At 48.4% G+C, this 22,332-nt stretch overlaps 2 protein-coding genes across 2 annotated transcripts; one reads left to right on the forward strand and one right to left on the reverse strand.

The window, feature by feature from the left end:
• Positions 1–6,777: 6,777 nt before the first annotated feature.
• LOC120700199 (G-type lectin S-receptor-like serine/threonine-protein kinase At2g19130) lies at positions 6,778–10,129 on the reverse strand. Its single transcript, XM_039984417.1, has 2 exons — positions 9,821–10,129; positions 6,778–9,187 (listed from the first exon to the last, which is right to left on the reverse strand). Exon 2 carries the CDS (start codon positions 8,904–8,906, stop codon positions 6,903–6,905), a length of 2,004 nt encoding a protein of 667 aa, XP_039840351.1. The 5' UTR covers positions 8,907–9,187; positions 9,821–10,129; the 3' UTR covers positions 6,778–6,902.
• A 4,524-nt stretch (positions 10,130–14,653) lies between these two features.
• LOC120701155 (desmethyl-deoxy-podophyllotoxin synthase-like) lies at positions 14,654–16,330 on the forward strand. The gene is made up of 2 exons (XM_039985298.1): positions 14,654–15,598; positions 15,686–16,330. Exons 1-2 carry the CDS (start codon positions 14,654–14,656, stop codon positions 16,328–16,330), a joined length of 1,590 nt encoding a protein of 529 aa, XP_039841232.1.
• Positions 16,331–22,332: the final 6,002 nt, after the last annotated feature.

Raw genomic sequence — 22,332 nt, forward strand, 5'->3', positions numbered from 1 at the left:
CACATGGGCCGCAGGCCGATTTCGCTGATTCGGGCCGCGCGCGTGCAGGTGCTGTGCCGCAAGCCGCGGTCTAGGCTGGGCTGCCTGTTTGTACAGTAATTAAAGCTTAAGAATTAGTCATATTCTTTTTCAAAAGCCTGTTTCAATGATAGTTTGATGAATTTGATTATAATTTTGTTCTCCATTCAATTTTGTACCAAAGTGTATATTGTTTAGAGAATAAAAGAGTAAAGAATAATGCTTCTGAATATTGAATTTTCATGTTTTCGCTGCAAAGTAAAAGTCTCATCCTCTATTTAAATTGGAACCAACGGGAAAATTTAAATAAAGGAGTAGAAAGATATTGATTTGAAGTTAAATTATGACATTGTTATCTTCTGACCAACGTTGATGATAATAATATTATAATTTTATTGTGAGTTTAAAGTTCAAGGTTAAATCTCTGACAAATTTTGCATCAATATGATCAATTTTTCAGAGAATAGAGAAAGACAAAGAGTTGCTTCTGAAAAGAAAAAAAAGTTTTCCGCTGCAATAAAGAAAGATAAGCTCAGATAAATTTTTTTCCCTGTGAAAAAAATGCCTTTAAGTTTGAGGTTAAGAAAGAAAAGTGCTTATTCCATTCTTTTTTTTAGTTTATATGGAAAAGAGATGCAACTGTTTTCGAAAAGTTTTTGGTTTTTCTCTCACTAAAATTTTTGTAATATAGAGATTTGTTAAAATTTCTAATTAAATTGGAATCAACGGGAAGATTTAATCAGAAAATAAAGTATGTATGTATGTTTTAGTCATTGTGACCAAAGTTTCTTCGTCCGTCAACAACAGTAAAGATAATGGTTGAAATGAGTTTGACGCACGTTCAATTTGACCAACGTTGAATTAAACATGCGTTGCAAATGCCTTTGAAGTTTTATACAGCATGTCGGGAAAGGTTTTGGCACTTGTGCCATTCACATCCTGCACGGCAGGGAAAGTTTTTGTGATGACTCACGTGCCACATGAGTATCACATAAAAGTGAAGGAATCTGGGGGAGCTTTTAAGTTATCCCAGCAATTCTCATGCACTACTATAGTGGCATGTTTTGGATAGTGACTTAAAAAGAGTCGAAGGACAAATAAAGTTTTATCAAGTATGACTTGCAAAAGTATAGCAATATGAAGAACTTTGTTGAGTTCTTTGAAAGCGTAACAGTAAGAAGAACTCTGATGAGCTCTTGAAATAGAACAAGGAAAAAGGTACTCCCGTTGTTATGCATGACTTGATCAAGTGCAAATCATGGCAAGTGTTAAAGACTCCTCGTTCGCAAGTGTTAGAAATAATTTCGAAATTATGGCAGCAAAGTTTGTGCCATATTTCGAGGGGGAGAAAGATTAGAAAGACAAAAAGATTAAAATTTAAAAGAAATTTCCCTTAAAGTTAAATTTGATGCATTTTAAAGCAAAAGTGATCTATTAAAGAAGAATTTGACCATAAAGGGAGTACAACGGTCATAACATTAATACCCCTACCATAGAAATAAGAAGAGATTCCTGAAGGTTTACAGGTTCAAAAGAAAGAAAATATAGTTGAGCCTCAAAGCAACCGAAAAGAAAAGATGGTGCTTAAAACACCTTATGAGGCTTGGAAAGACTAAACCCAAACAAAAGTTAGAAGATAATTCATCTTTACAATAGATGGGATAATCTGGGGGAGTAAAGTATGTCGAGAACTAAGGCTTGAAGAGAAGTGGAACCGTACGTTCACTCCAATGTTTCAAGCACTACAATATGATAGAAGTTAAGATGATAGCCCCAGACAGAAAGCAATATGTCTAGCCATCTATTGTTAAAGGATAAGAAATGTACATAAGTGAAGAATTACAAATGAAGGAGATTACATCTCATTTGGAGAAGTCATGAGAGGCGTTCATTCATCGAAGTGGCAAGAAGCCATGAAAGATGTCATGAGCCAAGTCCCAAAATTATTTTGGAACATAAAATGAGTTCCTAACGGAGCCAATACAGTAGGCTATAATGGGTTTACAAGATTGAAACGTGACTCCGGAGGGAACATGAAAAGTTGCTAAGCACGACTTATGGTAAAAAGTTTTGTGCAAAGAAAAAAATAAGTTATAATGAGACATTTTATTCAGTCTCATGGAAGAATTCTTTTAGAATCATAATGCAATTGGTGCATACTACTTTTAGAATTGCATCAGATGGATGTAGGTGAAATATCTTCCAACGAAGATTTGTACGAGAAAGTGTATATATATATGACATAACCAAGTGGTTTTTGTTGTGGAAAGAAAAGAACATCCGAATACCATCTGATAAAATCAGAATAGTGGTATCTAAAGTTTTATGAGAACAAAAATTGTTTTGGGTTTTATGCAAAGGTCAAGATAACAAATCGCAAATATGCCGAATTCAAAGATGGAAAATTCCTTTTCCCACAAAGTTCAAAGAAGGTTATTTTGACCTCTAGTTTTGATCAGAACAATCTCGGTGAAGAGTCATTCGCTCTAAGAAAAAAAATCACCGGGATAAAAGAAAAGGGGGTATCAGGACTATCGCAGATAGCATACTTAGAAAAGAGTTCTAAAAGATATATAGTATGCATGCGAGTAAACCTACGCCTGTCCTATTGTCAAGGGTAATAGTTTTGGAATTTTCAGGATTCCAGGAACCGTTATATGATCGATCAAAAGAAAAGGTTCCATGTGCTTCAGCTGTTGGAAACAAAATTAGTGCTAAAAAATAATTTACCCCGACATAACGCAAGTATCCGGGACATTTTGGCAGAAGTCCAGTCCAGCAATAGATCACTGGAATGGAGTTATAGAATGTTTTTGCAATTTTGCAAAATATTGTCAGCCCCATGCTAAGTAAGAAAGAACATGTACTCTCAAAAGGTTGTGAGTAAAAAGAATTAAGTTTTGGCGTGATGTTTAGTGAAGCCCACAGTAGTAGCTAACACTCGCGTTTGGAGTTTTATTGTGGAAAAGCTCCAAAAGCAAAATAGTTATGATATCATGGGTCGTGTACCCAAAGTTTAGCATGATATGAGGCTACAGGACAGGCAAAATGGTTAAGGAAACTATTACCCGGAATTGATAATGGTAGACAACAGCAATATACCATTCAAATGCTTTTTTACTCTTATGGCAACATGTCAAGTGTGCTGCCAACACATTGACAATATGTTATATGTTGCAAAGGAGAAAATCCAGAATCCTATGAAATCATGGAGCACCAAAGTATCAAGCAAGTGCTTGCGGATCCGCTTATCAAAGGCCTACCGCCCAAGTCGACATGGGTTTTACGGGAGGCCTGCGATTTCTGGATTGCTAAAGGGCCCAAAGAAAGATTAAGGTCTTGATTCAATACAGAAAGGTACATTGTGGCTGTTAAGTCTGACAGTAACTAATAACCGTCATGATGAGGCACGCTCTACGTACTGATCTGCAAGGAGATGAGGCCAATAGCAAAGCAACTAAAGAAAAGTAACGAGTTAAGTTCAAGTTGAGAAGTTTAAAAGTGTAAAGTGAGATCAAGGGGGAGAATGTAAGGTTGATCTCGTCTGACCCAGTCCAACGACTGAGTCAGACCCCTCTCACGCACCCTGATCGGGGGTGCTCTTGCCCTTTCGCTGGCAAGTGGGCCCCCTTTGCGCAGCGCCAATATAAAAAAGGAAAGGATGACGAGGGGGCACGGTGATTAAAGTTCGTCGTGCCTCAGTTTTCCAAGAACCCAAGACTCGATCCGATCTAAGAGAGGGCGCTGAAGCAAAGGGAAGGTCTCACGCCGCCTCTGCGACCTCGCCATCACCACCATGACGCCGTTGCCACTGCATCACGCCGGCCTTGACCTCGAACGACTTCGGCATACCTCGAGCTCCACGGTGGCGCCATGAACATCGGCAAGGTATTTTCCTTAACAGAAAATAAGTTTCCCAATCGATCTACTCCTAGGAGATCTAAAGAATTTTAACATGCATGAGAACTTGGGAAGCTTATGATGAGGACCCATCAGCGACTTGTATTCTGACGGCAACTTCTTCCTATAGAACTCCTTAGTAATCATGTGAGTCGGGACTGATTAAAGCAGCTCGAAACCAGAAGCGCCTTATTACCATGGTATCCTCCAGAAAGCAAGAAAAATGTGTTAGTTTTACCGCAAGCATACACGTAAAGAAACACTAGTTACAAATTTTCAGGTTACCTTTTTGACAATGCAGTGAAACTGAAACTGTAATACTGAACACCAGTCCCATCTAGATCCTGAAGAAAATTGTTGCAAGAACGAATGTCCATAATACCGAAAAAACTGGACACTGTTAGCAAGAAAACATTGCATCCTCACTCCATGAAACTGAAGAAAACTACTATTGCAAGAATATCGTGTTCACTGTCCCAGCTGTCACAAACCTGAAAAGATCCTAACCATGTGTGTTCTGAACTACTCACATCGATCAGCTAAGTCTCTCATCTGTTTGCTTGCCTCCACCCAGCAACCAACAATTTGATGAAACCGTTCCACGGCCACCAGGATCTCTAACCTGCAGGCGCGTGACACAAGCACTGGGTAATTCTTTTCTATGCTTCACTTTCTTACAGAAACTTTGTAGATAATAGAAGACCAAGATCCAAATCCGTGTTACATTTTTGTTGAAACGAGACATGGAGAGAGAAAACTTCAGTCATTGAAGCCTGAAGATGAAGATTTGGAGTTCTATAAAACGATCAATTTTGGCGTATGTCTAACTTGGCATCATCAGACAACAGAGTTCATCGACCTGTCAGGCAACTACTGAATATTTACAAGATGCTGCCACACAAAAGTACTAGATCAATCTTGAAATCAATCCTAGTTTCACACAAAAAGAAGCGTGGCACGTGTCCAAGCAGATAAATGTTAAAGCCTAAAAGTATTCTACATGAAACAATGCTATTAGTTCAGATTAAAATCTTGAGAAATGAGAACACTCTGAACATGCCCGGAGCTTGCCTCCTCAGATTGCAGTTTTCAGTCTGTCAGGTAAAACTAAAGTCCCCATAGATCTCTCCTTTGGTGTTCGATCCCATCTTGCATCGCATCGGCATTGCAGACCTTCAAGTATTCGACAATCAATGGAGCAAAAAAATCAGGAGCGGCCGACTTACCAGTTTGCCATCAGTACGTCAGTTGCAGATCCCTGTGGCTACTTCTACCGGGCATCTGCGATTCGCAAGAACGCCGAAAGAAAGGCGGCTCCTTGCTTATGGAGCCGAAGAACGGCAAGGAGACGCGGGAGAAACTGCATCGCTGGAGGATCTCGGGCCGAGCGAGGGGGCGGATGCTGCAGGGATGCGTGAGCTGACGACGATGCTTGCCTGGAGCGCACGGCGGCGGGGATCGACGACGGCTGCCATGCATGTTCACCGGGCAAACTTTTACGATTTTGCATCGTGGATATTAATCGCGGTCTAATATTTTTTTAAAAAAATCATTGTAGTACACTAGTAGTTTGGGTAAGGGATTGTGAAAAAAAATATTTCAATAGCGGGCAGGGCCGGTCCTGAGGATTTCGGGGCTCAGGACAAGGGATTAGAGTTGGGCCCTCTAAAGAATAGTACTAATTATATATATAAATTTTTACCAATAAGCCAGATATATCCGAAATAGATTTTTTTAAAAACTAGTAGTATTATATATGATATTATGGTAAAATATGTTCTAGCAACACTATATGCTAATTCATAAATTAAGATATAAATCAATATCACACATATACTTCTTGAAACTTGAAAATTCAAAAACAAATAGCAAGTGAAATTTAAAATCTAGTGCATGCGAGAGTGTTCGAGAGTGGTCCTGACGCTAGCAAAGCAAGACTCGCTGGACGACAGCGCACAAACGCTAGAGGGAGCCACGCATAGGCCAGGCACAATAGTTATGAAGTCGCAGCTACGGCAGTGGCATCGTTCTTGCGTGGAGCACTAGAGGTGTGGAGCCTCTAGTGTGGCCGTGTGGATGTGGATTGTGTAATCTCATCCAATGCGGCTGTTAATCAATGTTAGGTAATTGCATCACAAAGAACGGGGAAATGGCATAGCGTGGCGCACGCGGAGTCGCATGCAGTCACCAGTCGCGAGGAATCTTGCGCGACGGATCATTTCATTTAGAGCAAGTATTATAAGATGATTTAGGTGGGCTAAATGGAATGTCACATTATATTTATGCTGAGTTGGAAGAAAGAGAAGGGGGGAGAGAAGAGAAGTGAGTTACAAGCTTATAGCCACAGCCGGCTATTACTCTTGTAATGCTAAGTTCTTGAGATAAGTTTTTCTTTTTCTCTCTTAAATCTATGCTGCTACTAGATCCCATTGCATCTATGTTTACATTACAAAACAAAAACCTCCCAAGTTACTCGTTTTTCTTAATTACTCACTAATTATTAAATGTGCTAAAAAAAACTGTGATCCTAACTTTGAGGCTGGCGAAGTCTTGCTGCGGCCACGGAGACGCTGCAAGGTCAACGCGCAGCGGTGCGCTGGTGTTGCCTCCGGTGACAAACGGGAGGGCGTGGCGGCGATGATGGAGTGGGAAGGCGGACGCTCGTCCGACGACATGGAAATGCTCCCGCCGCTTCTGGATGAAATTGCAGCTGATGATCAGGATCGTTTGTCATTAGGCTTGATCCATTTGCGAGTCCTTCCTGTGTGCAGGCATGCAGGCAGAAGGAAGCAGTTTACAATACACAAATAATCCAGTTGCTTCGCTGTCTCCTGATGAATTTTTTTGGAAGGGATTCCATTGAGCGGCAGAAATATGACTGATTTAAATTAACAAAGCATAAATAATCCACTAAACTTTACAGGAAACCATTTTACAGGGTTTATTTACATCACAAAGAAAAAAATCATGTCCTCATGTATTGCTCAACAAGAGCTTGATGAAAATTCGGTCCAAGTATCTGTCGATTGGCCTGCATACTCATCAAGAACCTGAAGGAATCGTGGAACTGGCGGCATATTAACCTGCACAAGGCCCTCCAACATCTGTACAACTGCTCCCATGGTCGGCCTCGATGACTCGTCTGCCTGGACACACCAACAGGCAACCTTGCAAGCCCTCTCGAGCTCCTCCAAGTTGGCGTCTCCTCTCATGTCAGCATCCAACAGCGCCTTCACGTCTCCTTCCTGAATTTTCTCTGCAACCAGCACCGGGAAGAACTTGTCCATGTGCTGCTTCCCGAACTCTGTGTTTCTTTTCCGCGAGATGATCTCAAAGAGCATCATCCCGTAGCTGTACACATCGGCTTTCACGGTGATGGCCGTGCCGCTTATCCATTCGGGTGCCAGGTACCCGATGGTTCCTCGCATCGTCGTCATGACCCTGCTGAAATCCCGGCCTAGCAGCTTTGCCAGCCCGAAATCCGCCACTTTAGGGGCGCAAGATGCATCCAGCAAAATATTTTGTGGCTTGATATCACAGTGGATGATGCAATCCATGCACTTGTCGTGCAGGTAAGTTAACCCTTTGGCAACTCCGATGGCTATTTGGTATCTCATGTTCCAGGACAGGACATCATCATCAGAGCTAGTCTTGAACAGGCACCCATCCAGTGAACCATGTGGCATGTACTCATAGACGAGCAGCCTGTGCTCTCCCTCGGAGCAGAACCCGAGCAGTTGGATCAGGTTTACATGGTGAATTCTTCCAAGTGTACTCATCTCTGCTCGAAACTCCTTCTCGCCTTGACGAACACCTTCGAGCTTCTTGATTGCCACAACAGTGCCATCCGGAAGGACTCCTTTGAACACGGAGCCGAATGAACCTCCACCTAGCTTATCAGAAAAGTTCTTGGTCATCAGTTGTAGGTCTCTGTACTTGAAAGCTATCAGGTTCACGCCAATGTTATGTAAACCTTTGATCCTTCTTCTCCTACGAAGAAAATGTGAAACAGCAATAATGCATACACCCAGTGCGAGTGCAGAGATTACTGTGACAACCCCAATTGTTCGCCCTCTAGTAGATTTGATGCGTGGGATCTCAGAAGCAGGAAGCCGGATGAAAATACTATCCCCTTTGTTGTCTGGATCTTCTTGCAAGTTCATCAAATCAGTGTACCAAAAAGAGCAGGTGCCGTTGTAAGAGTAAGCCAAGCAAGAACAGTTGTTAAGGCAGGCTACCTCACAGTCACTTTTGCTTGCAGCTTGCATGGTATGTGACCCATCACCATCAGGTAATAACCTCACATTGCTGATCATGTAGAATCTATCCTCCTCATCTCTACTACTCATTGATGGCGTTGAGCCTCCACCACTCAAGCGGCATGGCAATGCAACATTCCTGGTGCACCCTCCAGTGTAGTTTCCTGAGCTCCACTCTGTTGGGCTCTGCGGGCTGAAGCCCCTAAGGCAGCTGCACATAGGGACACTGTCCGCGACGCACCAGCTGAAGGCCCCGCAATAGGAATAGACGGAGCACAAACTGGGCTGCACAAAATATAACACCCAGTCTTGCTTCTCCTCCAGCCATACCATCCCCTTTTGCTGGCCTGATGGGTCAATCAGGGTGCGGAGGAAGATGTTATCGTCTTTGATGGTGAGCAAGAAGTACTCCTCCTTGTCATTGTTGACATAGTCATATGAGTATATCGAGTGTGGCTGAGACATAACTGTCATTGCTGGTATGGCGCTAAATGCGCCTGTCTGGGTGTTGAACTTCCCAGGTGTGAAATACGTCCGAGAGTTGTTCCATATGAACAAGAATTGTGCCTCTACGTTTGGGTCCATGGTGATTGAGAAGATGCCTGGAGATGGGTCTATATGGTTTCTCCATGAGACATGGCAGTTGCTCACACCTGTGACCTTGTTCCGTCCAAACTTCATGCCAGGAATTTGGGTGTCGATGGGGTGATCAAAGCTTTGCCATATCATATTGGAGGTGTTGGATGCATATGCAAGAACTAGGTTGCCGGTGTTAAGGAGCACAGCAACCACTGTGGTGTTGGAGGCTCCAGCAGTGATTGTGGTGTTGCTAGACCAAACTGCAGATCTAGACTTGTTGAGAAGAACCAAGTTGCCATCAGTCCAGATAGTTAACACTGATGAGGCAGGGTTGGAGATTGGCGTCTCCCTATTGGCTATCCACACCGGAGCAACTTTCGGCACCTTGTTATACCATATTGCAAGATACCATTTGTCTTGGGAGTCACCACCTATAATAAAAGTAAAATTTCATCATTGAATAAAGCACATAAGTTACTTTAAATACACTACTAGAACTAAGGCGAATCACGTCGGCTAAACTCGTTGTTAATGCAGGCCTAATCTTTTCAACTTTAGGCTGCTGCCATCAGTTGTTCCAGCCAAAACTCAACAGTGATGACTTTTATTGCATTGATTGCCTCAGAGGATTGATAGTTGTAATCTCGCTATGAGCTCTAGGAAGCAACCGATGGAGCTTACTTCACCATCGTTGGTCTCATTGCTAAATTGATAGCTATATTAAAGCCATCGGCTCCGTTCAACCGGTAATGATGGGCAGGCTCAAGATTTGGGCTCTGAGTATTCAAAATTCTCAAAGGACAAAAAGTTTTGGCGCCCGGTATTGCCGCTTGTCAGCTACGCTCCGCCGGTGTGCCGCCTGCTCACTGCACCCGGCGCTCGGCCGCCCTACGCTGCGTTCTGGCCCTACCCGCCCGCTAGGCCGCCGTCGCCGCTACCCCGCCATTTTTTTTTTGCAGTGTCTACATTGCTGCTAAGTGCTAACATACCACAAATCTATAAGTAATCACAAATTGCAATGACTTAATTTTACCAAATATGAATAAATTTTCAATCCCGCTCACCTTGGTTCACTAGCTTCTTGGCTCTTGCTCAGACCTCAGTGCGCGTGCGCCCCTACCCCCGCCCCCTAGGTGGCCGTGAGCCGGCGGCCGGCGTCCGGCGTCCTGCGTAGCGTGACGGCGCCCCTGTGGCCTGCGTGACGCACGGCGTGGGCACACCGCCACGGCACACGGCTGCGGCGGGAGCCTGCCCGGCTGGCCCCTGCGCGAGCCGCGAGCGCGGGTCCCGGGCCCCTGGGGCGACGGGCGCGGGCAGCCGGGAGGCGGCGAGGCACAAGTCAGGCGGCGGCGAGGCGGTCGTCGGGAGGGTGGGAGGAGGGCCTTGGGGAAATCGGTATGATATTCATTTTTTGGGCTGTGGGAGGGTAATGAATATGGGCCGGCGGTGGGTGAGGGATTTGGGCCGATGTTCTCTTTTTTTTTTCTATAAAAAGAGAGATGGGGACTTTAGTAGTCTGGTTTATTGTGTCATTTTTTATTTTCTAATCATATACATATAATACACTATATATATATATATAATTTTGTTCGAAAATAACAGATATCAACTGAATGGCGCATGTCCAATGCCGATAATTTATATGGCTTTGGACCATACAATTGATGGCGACAATTTATTGGTCTCCCATTACATAAACCCCCACCCACTACGCTACGCCCCCCCCCCCCCCCGGGCCAATCTCATCCCGAGGCACTTAAGTCTTTTTGCCATTTCTCTTGTCCCTTAAACGGCTAAATTCATATCTTGCCCACATGTTTCCTCTGCATAAGAGCACACGCGATTCGTCAAATTTGGCGTCCATGGAACCAATTGCACGAGCGGGAGCTCCTATACATCTTGTGGAAGATAGTTAAGCAAGTTATCTATAAAGTCCACTAAGGCCCATTTATTGAAAAAATGTTGAACTAATATTTCGAAAATGATGACTAACATTTTGAAAATGTTGATTCAACAATTGAGAAATGTTGAACCAGTGTTTCGAAAATGTTGAAATTAATATTTTAAAAATGTTGAACCCAACATCTTCCTTCATCTTCTCCGAGGAGGCCGCAGACGGCGGGTGGCGAAGGAGGGCGCAAGCGGCGGCGGGCGGCACGCACAGGAGAGAGAGGAGAGGTAGGTTGAGGAGAGAGGAAGTTAGGGTTTGGATGGATCCGATGGTTGTAGTTGCTTGCACGGATCTCAAACACTTGAAGATGGGGAAGAAAAAAAACTTCCGAAAGATATATAGGATTACCGGCCCTGAGCCCCCCTCTCTCTTGCCCAGCTCCAACTCTGAACAAAAACTCATGGCTCTCTCGTCTGAGCTCACTAGTGGCTCGCCTCGATTTGGCTCGTTGAAAAATATCACTGAGCCGAGCCTAGATTTTAACTCGGTGTTTTATTGAAAAATACTCCCAGCTCTCCCTCTACCCTTCTGATTCCCTATCTCCTCGATTCCCCCATCGCCCATCATGCAGCGGCGCCTCCACAGTCCTTCGCGCCTTCGCCCCGTCCTTCACGCCTCCACCTCTGTCCTCCGCACCTCAGAGCATGGTTAATAGAATTCGTCGGCAGCCGGCTGAGAGCGGTGCCAGGTCACCATGCATGGGGTGGAGTCCACTAGTATTTAATGCGTGGCAGTGAGAGGATTTCTGATTTCGCCGGCTCGCTGCGGGCGTTTCGGCAGCCGCCCACACACTCTCTCTCATGCTCTTTCTCCACCCACGTAGGAACCCAGCTAGCTCAACGCCCATCGTTATACTTGCTCTCACACAGCACAACACTTCGCGGTCCGCACCTCCGGCCTCCACTTCCCGTCCGGCCAGGCAGGTGGCGTGGCCGCGCCCCACGCAGCGGCACGCCAGCCCCGCGTAGGCCCGTAGCCACACCGCGCCGTCCCCCTTGTGTGCCACACGGCCGCGTCCATCGCCAAGATCTGCTTAGCGCCTACGGCTCTAGCTCTCATACCTATTATTTTTTGAGCTGGCTCACGAGCTAATAAACCAGCTACATAGAGCTGGCAAACTAGCCGAGCGGAGACTGACTTCTAGCTTGGTCGACCTGAGCCGAACCGGCTTGATATCTAGCCTCGAGCATGCTAGGCCACTGACAGGGTGTCGGCGTCCCCTTCCACCACTATCTCCTCATCGCCCAATAACACAACACGCCACAACTATCAAGGCCCCCGTCCCTATATGATTATGATTATGTTAGTTAATCTCTGTATGTTTTTTCTTTTATTATTGTGGGGCTATTCCGATACCCCAGCCTGATACGATTTGTTTTCGGATCTGGTAAAACCTTGGTGCCTCTGGGGCCTGTATTGCTGCCTCTTCTTATTAATTAATGCCGAGACATACGGCCTTTCGAGAAGAAAAAAAATTATGTTAGTTAAGACCGTGCAGCGAGCTAGGTTGTATTTATATTGTTATTAGTACCTGGTGTTATGTAAGGTACAAGATATGTAAAAACGGAAATATCAATTGTGATTGGCTACACATTATAAAAACTAGGCGAATCTTTCACATTTTAAAACATCAACGACATTGTTTTTGAGTCATCCGACTAATCATGATTAGTCATGGTTAATCGTGCTTATCGGTCTGCCAGCACCGATCAGGTCCACTGAGACGATTATATCGACTAGAAATCTGGTCGTCTGACTAATCGTTGACTAACGGTGATTAGTTGTCCGATTAGCGTAAGGACGATAAGTTTACAGCAATCTCTGGGCAACTTTTGGGCCATCGATGGGTTTGACCTTTTGGCTCGTAATTTGGTGGTCCATTAAGTTTTATATATGAGTCTCGCTCACTCATGTCATCAGGTGAGTATTGGTGTGAGCTTCTATGCTCAGCTCGCAGGTAGTTCAAACTTTATTCTTAGTGGCATTGAACGGACTTGCTATATAATCATAAATTACTAAGTTAGTGACCATGTAACCATCAAAATTATCTTGATCTTTGCTTAAAACAATATACTATATTGTATATCGGTCCTAGAGTATACGTGATGACTATACTACGATTAGAATCGACCAGGCTCGACTAATCACGACTAATCGTCTTATGGTATCCTTATGACTAGACACAATTTTACGATTTGAAAACACTGGTCGACGATCTAGCGACAAAATGGAAAATCAGAACATTATTATGACATAACAGAAGAAAAGACAAAAAAAATCGGCATAGTACTCATCAGATGGGACACGGATAATGAAGAGTTAAGTAGTTACCTGGCTGGTAAAACCCCAGAGCGAACTTGCCACCCTGCGAGACCAACTTCTGTTGGCCGGAGAGCGGCTGTGTTGCAGTGATCATATGGGCAGCTCCAACGGGAGACCCTTGTAAAGAAACATCAACCAATATGACTGTGGCTACCATGTAGAGCGCGCCCGAATGGAGAGTGGCCGCCATGGATGCGGAAGCTAGCTAGTCAGCTTCGGAGAGCGAGCGAGGAGCCCTTTTATGGGCCGAGCTGCATGTGTCCTGCACTATTGCCGTGCTAGCACAAGCCAGATGAACACATGTTGGAGACTTTGATCGTACGTTGATTTGTTTTTTTTTATTTGAGGGTCAACGGGGGGATAGCGAGCATCCCTACCTGATTCATTTCATTATTAGGTTATAGTGTCATCGATGTCGACGGAAGTTAATAAGGGTGGCTACAAACAGAATTATTGAGATGTTGATGGGAGTAACTAGACCACCAGTCATGTAACAGATTTTCGGCCCATTGTTGTATCCGATTCAACAATTGATACATATTTATTCTCCTCTAAAAAAATAGAACTTCCGGGTTTTGGTGAGTTGGCAGAGATCGTGTTTACATAGAGGTAGTTGGCCCAGTAGCCGCCGGCTGTTAACTGGTTGGCACGCGCTTTATCGAGAAGGGTTGACATAAGCTAAAAATTGTGGTGTGTCAAAGTCACAGGGTTCCAATTAAAAATGTGCTCAGTCCAGCCCATATCTGACCAACGACGAGTTGCATTATTGGATAGAAGAAGTTCAGATTCAAACAGGCAAAATTATATTTTGAGACGGCCAGCGAAGACGCGAGAAGTTCAAGTTCAAATATAATGTGGCGCTTGCTGACCCAATGCAACAAAACTAAAAGCACCTAGAAAACATCCGGGAACCAAACAGTACAATGGTACCTTCGCGGTTAGTTCAATGCCTGATCTCTTGGCAACGACGGATGCCTGTTTAATTTTCCAATGGAAATTCTAGTCTCTGGCAACGAAAGAATGTCCAGGCCCTGTTTAGTTCCCACTCCATAAACCCCGTAAACACAAAAAAAACCATCACATCGAATGTTTCGACACATGCATGGAGTACTAAATGAAGTATATTTACAAATTTTTTTGTATAGATGGGCTGTAAATCGCGAGACGAATCTAATGAGCCTACTTAATCCATGATTTGTAACAGTGATGCTATAGTAACTATCCAATAATTATTGATTAATCATGAATTAATTAGCATCATTAGATTCGTCTCGCGATTTACAACCCATCTGTGCAAAAAGTTTTATAAATAGATTTCATTTAGTACTTCAAATTAGCAAGATTCCAATGAAAAAAATTTTACGCACCAACTAAACACGGCCTCAGTCAACAGTCTACACAGAACGCAGACATGGGATCGTCGACGAGCACTACCGGAAACTCAATGTTTGCCGTGTAGACTGACACGATCGACGTGTGTATGAGGAATAATAATAATGTTCTTGAAGAAAGGCCGATCAAAGGTCACTATAAATGTTGCCTCCATAAGCCATAGCATAGCATCATGTTATTTGACATCGTGCTTGCAGCCTCTCTCTCACACACAAACACGATCGTTATGGAAATGTTAACTGCTTTATTACCTGCTCTAATCTCGACGCTCGTCGTAGTTGTAGCACTACTCCTGTTTATACGAGCAGCAGCAGCAGCAGCAGCAGTATTCATGATCAAGAATAATGCTGGCGCTGGCTCCTCCACGCCGTCTCTCCCACCGGGCCCGTCGAAGCTCCCGCTGATCGGCAGCATCCACCACCTGATGGCCACCGGCGGCGAGCTACCCCACCACACCCTCACCCGTCTCGCCCGCGAGCACGGCCCGGTGATGCACCTCCAGACGGGGCAGGTCGGCCTCGTCGTCGTCTCCTCCCGCGAGGCGGCCAGGGAGGTCATGAAGGTGCAGGACGCCAACTTCGCCCACCGCCCGGAGCTCACGGGGCCCAAGGCCCTCCTCTACGGCTGCGCCGACGTCGCCTTCGCCTCCGGCGGCCCCCACTGGCGCCGCCTGCGCAAGATGTGCGTCGTCGATCTCCTCTCCTCAAGCCGGGTCAGGTCCTTCGAGCCCGTACGGAGGGAGGAGACGCGTGCTCTCGTGGGCAGGATCGCCGGGCAGCCGCCGGGCACGGCCATCTACCTCCGGCCCATGCTCGAGGCCCTGAGCAGCGCCGTCGTCAGCAGGACGGTGTTGGGCGAGACGGTCGAGCACAGGGGCGCCATCTTGAAGGAGGGCCTCAAGCTCACGTCGGCGTTCAGCCTGTCGGACCACTTCCCGTCGCTGAGCTTCCTCGACGTCCCAATGCGGCTCCGGCTGCGGCGGGTGCACCGCCAGGTCGACGAGCTCTTCGAGGACATCATTGGAGAGCGCAAGAAGAAGCTCCGGCAGGAGAAGTTGAAGCGGCAGGAGAAGTCCAAGGACACCGCCGAGAACATGCTTGATGTGCTTCTCAATGCTATGGAACAGCCAGACATGGAGGTGCCAATTACGCAAGACAACATCAAGGCTGTGATCATGGTATATATAGCATCTCTCTCTTCCAAAAAAATTTACCTAAAATCTATCAACAACTGATGATGATGGAATGAAATGGATACGTTGCAGGACATGTTTGTTGGTGGGACGGAGACATCGTTAACAACGATAGAGTGGGCAATGGCAGAGCTGATCAAGAACCCCAAAGAGATGGCCAAAGTCCAGGAGGAGGTGAGGACGAAAACGAAGGTGGGAGAGACACGCACACACCTAGGAGACAACGATGTCGGGCAGCTCCGCTACCTCAAGCTCGTCGTCAAGGAGACGCTCCGGCTGCACATGCCGGCGCCTCTACTAGTCCCCAGGGTTTGCAAGGAGCAGTGCCGTCTCGGCGGCTACACGATCCCGGCCGGCAGCAGGGTGGTGATCAACGCGTGGGCTATGGGCAGGGACCCCAGCTACTGGGAGGATGCAGAGGCGTTCCGTCCGGGGAGATTCCTCGACAGAGACGTCGACTACAAGGGGACAAGCAGCTTCGAGTTCCTGCCGTTCGGCGCCGGCCGGAGGATCTGCCCCGGAATAGAATTTGGGCTCGCCGGCATCGAGTTTTGCTTGGCTCAGCTCCTCTACCATTTCGACTGGAAGCTTCCCGATGCCATGGCGTCCGAGGACCTTGACATGACTGAGACATCAGTTGGTGTATCGGTAGTCCGGAAGGAGCCACTGCGGTTGATCCCCGTTATACACGCTCCTCTTGATGAGCTCAAGTGTTAGACGCGGTACGGTTGATGGTGTCAGGTGATAAAGGGCCTAATATTTTGAACTAAAAAATCTAAGTGCCGGACTCTAAAAAGACTGGACTCTAATATTATATAATTTTGTGCTAAATTTAAGAGTTTTATTGAGATGTGAAAAGATCGCTAGAGCTATGACCCATTACCACCCCTAGGTGTCACTAGTAACAGGATATATAGGGGCTCTGCATGGGAGCAAATAATTGTGGCTTTTTGTTTCGTAGTCGTAGTATCACCAACAATACTTCTGTTACAGAATCTTTAACTTTGTTGTTATCTGCTTCTGTTAAAAAATGATTTTTTTACTGAATTTGATAAGGTCTTGTTTGTTTCAGCTTCTGGGCACTTGATCATTAGATTTCGGGATCTTGTCAAATGCACCTAAAACACAGAAGCTGAAAAGCTCATGGTAAGGTGCTTCTGGCTTCTGGCTTTCAAGAGTGTCGGTACCCCAGGACTGGGGTACCTCCTCTTGCTGTGACTAGGCAAGAGCCTTTGTAGTCATCCTTGACTACAACCAAACAGCCGGACCCCTGCAGTCCGAAGTCCTGTCCTCCCGACAAAGGTCCGGACCTGTTCCACGGCCGGGGAAGGTCTGGGAACGCCACGTGTCCCAGGAAAAACAGGCGCTCAAGCGCAAGCAGCCAGGGCTCCGGACCTCCCAAGGAATCCGGACCCCCGCGGGGTCCCGGACCCCTCATAGGGTCCTGGATAGCAACCGGACCCCTCTCCAAGGGAAAGTTTGGACGCCCCGCCTCAGGGTGGTCCGGGGCCGACACGTGTATGAGGCCCTTGGTCTCCATATTGAGGTCCACCTACCTTCGCATTTATTGCGGTAGGTGGACGTCCACTTTGATATAGTGGAAGCCGAGGCGTTTGACTGACCAGGGGGCACTATTGATCGCGTATTACCAAGGCAGTGGAGCCGATGGCGCCGCCCATGCCGCGTCTGCCAGTCTGCCGTAACAGTCGGATACGACGGCTCGGCTTCACCCATTATGACGCTACATAATAGCCTCAGCAGGCCACGCCGCAAGCTACGCTACTCCAACGGGCGCCTCGCAGACGGGACAAGAGAAGACCCCCTGAGTCAGAAGAGCAGCAGTACGCATATCGAAGGAAAGATTCGCTACCACTGTAGCCTCAGTCACGTTGGGCCCACCTGTCGGGGCATCAACGTTCTATGTATCCGCCCCCCCCCCTTTGATCTATAAAAGGGGAGAGCGCCGTTAGAAAACCTCAGGCTGGGTAAGGGCCAAGACCAGCAGAGGATAGATTCATTCACACAACCAAGACAATACATCTCCCAGTGGACGTAGGGTATTACGCTCCGGCGGCCCGAACCACTCTAAATCGTGTGTTCCTGAGTCCCAATCTCAGCGTAGATCTAGCCCCATCGCCTAGTACTTCCCCGAGTACTCCCTCACTGGGAATAGGCGGGTGCGCTCCGCCACCCGGCTGTGGGTACCCCTGAAAATCCCCACGACATTTTGGCGCCGACCGTGGGGAAGACAGGCGTTGGCTGGATCTTCAGGCCTCTGGGCTGCGTTCTCCCTCTGCAACGGCAAACTTGAAGATGAAGGAAGGCACACTCACTCTGCATGCTATGGCACCGGCGCTCCGACGACCTCGGTGCGGCGGCGCACGGCAGCGGCGTCTGCTGTGTGTCGCCACCGCGACACCTCAGAGCCGGCGTAGCAGCATGCAGCAGAGGCGCCGCTGCGCGCCGCCGCTCCTACGTCGACTCAAGGTTTTCTCTCAAGCAACGGCCACGCCCCCTCTGCGATGGCATGACGTCGGCTCAAGGCTTTCTCTCAACTTGGAGCCTAGAGCCGACAGCCATCCCGGAGGAAGTTGACTGAGACCTCCTGCCGCAGCAGCACCGGAGATCCACCTCAGCGTTGCTCGGTGCTGCTGCAGGCAGGACCCCGCCACCTCGCGCGGGGGCCCTTGGCGCTAGCACCAAGGACAAGCCGGCGAACGACCGCACTTCTCCACGCGTCGCACCGGTCCATCTGCTGCGCAAGGGTTCTGGTTTCCATCGGCAACGGCGACGGCAGGGGGAGGGGGCCTCTTCCATTCAAGGCCAAAGAATTTGTCTCATGCCATGTAAGCATGTGACAGCTCTTAGGCAAGGAGGGGCCCCCCGAGCTCCCGAGGTGATCCTGGATGATGCGGTTCAGGCACGTCCAAGGTGCCTTCACCTCCGAAGAACACGCTGTATAGCATGCAGCCGTAGGTTACTCCTAAGAAAGGAATAAGAGAATTTCTCCTTTATAATAGCGTGGTGTCTATGTGTGTGTCCAGAGCGGTTAAGGTCCGACCTTGTAAACCCGGCCTCTGGCCCTATCACACAAACAGGCAAAAGCGGTCCGGAGCGGTGGAGGTCCGACCTCGTAATCCCGACCTCTGATGTATACCGTGATAACCACAATGATAAAGGAGATTTTCTTTCTTGACCTTATCTAGGCTCCACCCCGGTTACATTCATTCATTCTGGATGGCTGTTTTTTCGGTTGACCATTTCTTCCTCCCAAACAGAGTCTTTACCATTGTTGCTAACAATCCAAGTTGAGTTGCTGGCTTGTGGTCAGGTGAAGACACCCTTTCTAGCTGGAAGGCAGTCCGGACCCCTAGGGACCTGCTCTGGAGAAGTGGTATTTGTATCCTGGGGTAGAGAAGCTCCGCGTGGCTTAGCCTGGTAATGTACCCTAAGTTTACGTACTTCACTACCCTGTTACAAGTACTCTAGTATCCAGGACTGCTGACTTTAGAGGTCCCGGGCTCTCTTCTAGTATAAGGCTTGGTTTCTTTGCACCTTACTATGAGGTCCGGTAACATGCTTCATCGGATTGTCAGCAACGGCCGCTCCGGCGGAGACCGCTCGCCCCGGTCGCTCCAAGTCCACTCCGGTGGCCCGCTCCGGCGGAGACCGCTCGCCACGGTCGCTCCAAGTCCACTCCGGTGGCCCGCTCCGGCGGAGACCGCTCGCCCCGGTCGCTCCAAGTCCACTCCGGTGGCCCGCTCCGGCGGAGACCGCTCGCCACGGTCGCTCCAAGTCCACTCCGGTGGCCCGCTCCGGCGGAGACCGCTCGCCCCGGTCGCTCCAAGTCCACTCCGGTGGCCCGCTCCGGCGGAGACCGCTCGCCCCGGTCGCTCCAAGTCCACTCCGGTGGCCCGCTCCGGCGGAGACCGCTCGCCACGGTCGCTCCAAGTCCACTCCGGTGGCCCGCTCCGGCGGAGACCGCTCGCCCCGGTCGCTCCAAGTCCACTCCGGTGGCCCGCTCCGGCGGAGACCGCTCGCCACGGTCGACAAAAGCCGGGTCCGGGAAGTAGTGCTACCCCCTGAGCGATCCGAAGTCCGTGTAGCCGCTTAGCTTGGTTCCGTACCCTAAGCCTACACCTTCGTCGCCCCGTGGAGAGCACTCTAGTACCTAAACCAGGCAACAAGCATACCGGCCTCAGGGGTCCGGGATGCCCACTCTCTCCAAGAGCACACCAACGCAATCAAGTTGCGTAGGAACACATCACGGTGGTGGCCCCACCCGCGGGTTCGGACCTCTCCCGAGGTGGGGCCGGGGGCCACTGTCGGTACCCCAGGACTGGGGTACCCCCTCTTGCTGTGACTAGGCAAGAGCCTTTGTAGTCATCCTTGACTACAACCAAACAGCCGGACCCCTGCAGTCCGAAGTCCTGTCCTCCCGACAAAGGTCCGGACCTGTTCCACGGCCGGGGAAGGTCTGGGAACGCCACGTGTCCCAGGAAAAACAGGCGCTCAAGCGCAAGCAGCCAGGGCTCCGGACCTCCCAAGGAATCCGGACCCCCGCGGGGTCCCGGACCCCTCATAGGGTCCTGGATAGCAACCGGACCCCTCTCCAAGGGAAAGTTTGGACGCCCCGCCTCAGGGTGGTCCGGGGCCGACACGTGTATGAGGCCCTTGGTCTCCATATTGAGGTCCACCTACCTTCGCATTTATTGCGGTAGGTGGACGTCCACTTTGATATAGTGGAAGCCGAGGCGTTTGACTGACCAGGGGGCACTATTGATCGCGTATTACCAAGGCAGTGGAGCCGATGGCGCCGCCCATGCCGCGTCTGCCAGTCTGCCGTAACAGTCGGATACGACGTCTCGGCTTCACCCATTATGACGCTACATAATAGCCTCAGCAGGCCACGCCGCAAGCTACGCTACTCCAACGGGCGCCTCGCAGACGGGACAAGAGAAGACCCCCTGAGTCAGAAGAGCAGCAGTACGCATATCGAAGGAAAGATTCGCTACCACTGTAGCCTCAGTCACGTTGGGCCCACCTGTCGGGGCATCAACGTTCTATGTATCCGCCCCCCCCCCTTTGATCTATAAAAGGGGAGAGCGCCGTTAGAAAACCTCAGGCTGGGTAAGGGCCAAGACCAGCAGAGGATAGATTCATTCACACAACCAAGACAATACATCTCCCAGTGGACGTAGGGTATTACGCTCCGGCGGCCCGAACCACTCTAAATCGTGTGTTCCTGAGTCCCAATCTCAGCGTAGATCTAGCCCCATCGCCTAGTACTTCCCCGAGTACTCCCTCACTGGGAATAGGCGGGTGCGCTCCGCCACCCGGCTGTGGGTACCCCTGAAAATCCCCACGACAAAGAGCATTTGACTTTTGTTAAGGCATTGACAGAGTCACATGGAAATACGAGTTGCTCCATCTCTTGCAATATTCTGAATGGCATACAAGCCTTTGTTAGTGGTCTGGCTCCTAAATATGCAACTGTTTATAAAAAAATCATCTAATAAGTGTTCATGCAAATGCAAATATGCAGTCATTCATCTTCCATGAGTTGCACGCTTGAACCATGCACGAGTCCATTTAACGACGCATCAGTGTGTGTTTGCCTAATGCCAATGTCGTGTGAGCCGAAGGAAATGAAGGGATTGGACCGATGACACGATATACATTGAGCATCCTTTTTTTTTTAAGGTTTAGCATCATTAGTTTTTGCCGTGCTGACATGAAAAGATCTGTCGTCATCATTATTTGAACAGCACTATGCATTTGGCCAGGGGTCTGGTGATATATATAAAAAATGTTGACTCAACATTTTTTTTTCTACAATTCAATTATTTTATGTATGAGGAATGTTCGATCAATATTTTTTTTTTCAGATTTTGAACCAACATTTTTCGTGACTTAATATTAAAAATTAAAGAAGTATTCTGTCGGTGTCCGGACCTCGCGGCCCAATACCAACTGGTAAATGTGATGCGTGTCCCTGTCTCCAGATGGTTGATGAAAGAGAAACACAATTACACCGGGGTTATCCAGGTTCCAGCCGAGGGGGCCGTACGTCCAGCAGAGGAGGATGTACTGTGTTACTTGCACCGAGGTGTTCGTAGTAGGGGATACAAGCTTGAGCGAGAGAGGGAGAGAAGCTCCAAAGTCCCTGGAGGTGCTAAGGTTCGATTGAGGCAAGTGCCAATATCAAGAGTGGTGGGTGCATATGCAGGTGTTCGTGTGTCCGTGTTAGGGGGTCTGCCTCCTCCTTTTATAGACCAAGGAGGGGAGAGTTACACGTGTAAGATATTTTCGGGGCCACCCTTCTCCCTCCTGATCCGGGGGAGAACAGTGGTCGTTCCTGTCGCTGAGTGCTGCGGAGCATGACGTCGGGCATGGTCGTCATCCTTGCGAGTCCTCTGACTGTTTCCAAGGCGTGTCCGTGTCCTGTGGCGCCAGTCGATGGCGTGGCGGTGACTGCGGAGTGCACAGAGCCTGGCGTTGGATGAGGTAGGGCGTCGAGGGTGCGGAAGACTTTAGTCTTGCCCCGGTCAAGGGCCGTACCGTGTCCGAGGGTCATCGCCCATGCCCGACGAGGGTCCTGCAGGGAAGAAAAGTACAAGGGCAGGCGGCACAGTGGCGAGGGTGTGTCAGGCAAGTCCGCACAGGGTGCCGCAGACCTGCACCGCACCGGGAATAGTGGCACAGTGGCGGGCGCAGGC

Source organism: Panicum virgatum, chromosome 3K, assembly GCF_016808335.1.
Source record: "Panicum virgatum strain AP13 chromosome 3K, P.virgatum_v5, whole genome shotgun sequence".
In the NCBI taxonomy this organism is placed as follows: domain Eukaryota; kingdom Viridiplantae; phylum Streptophyta; class Magnoliopsida; order Poales; family Poaceae; genus Panicum; species Panicum virgatum.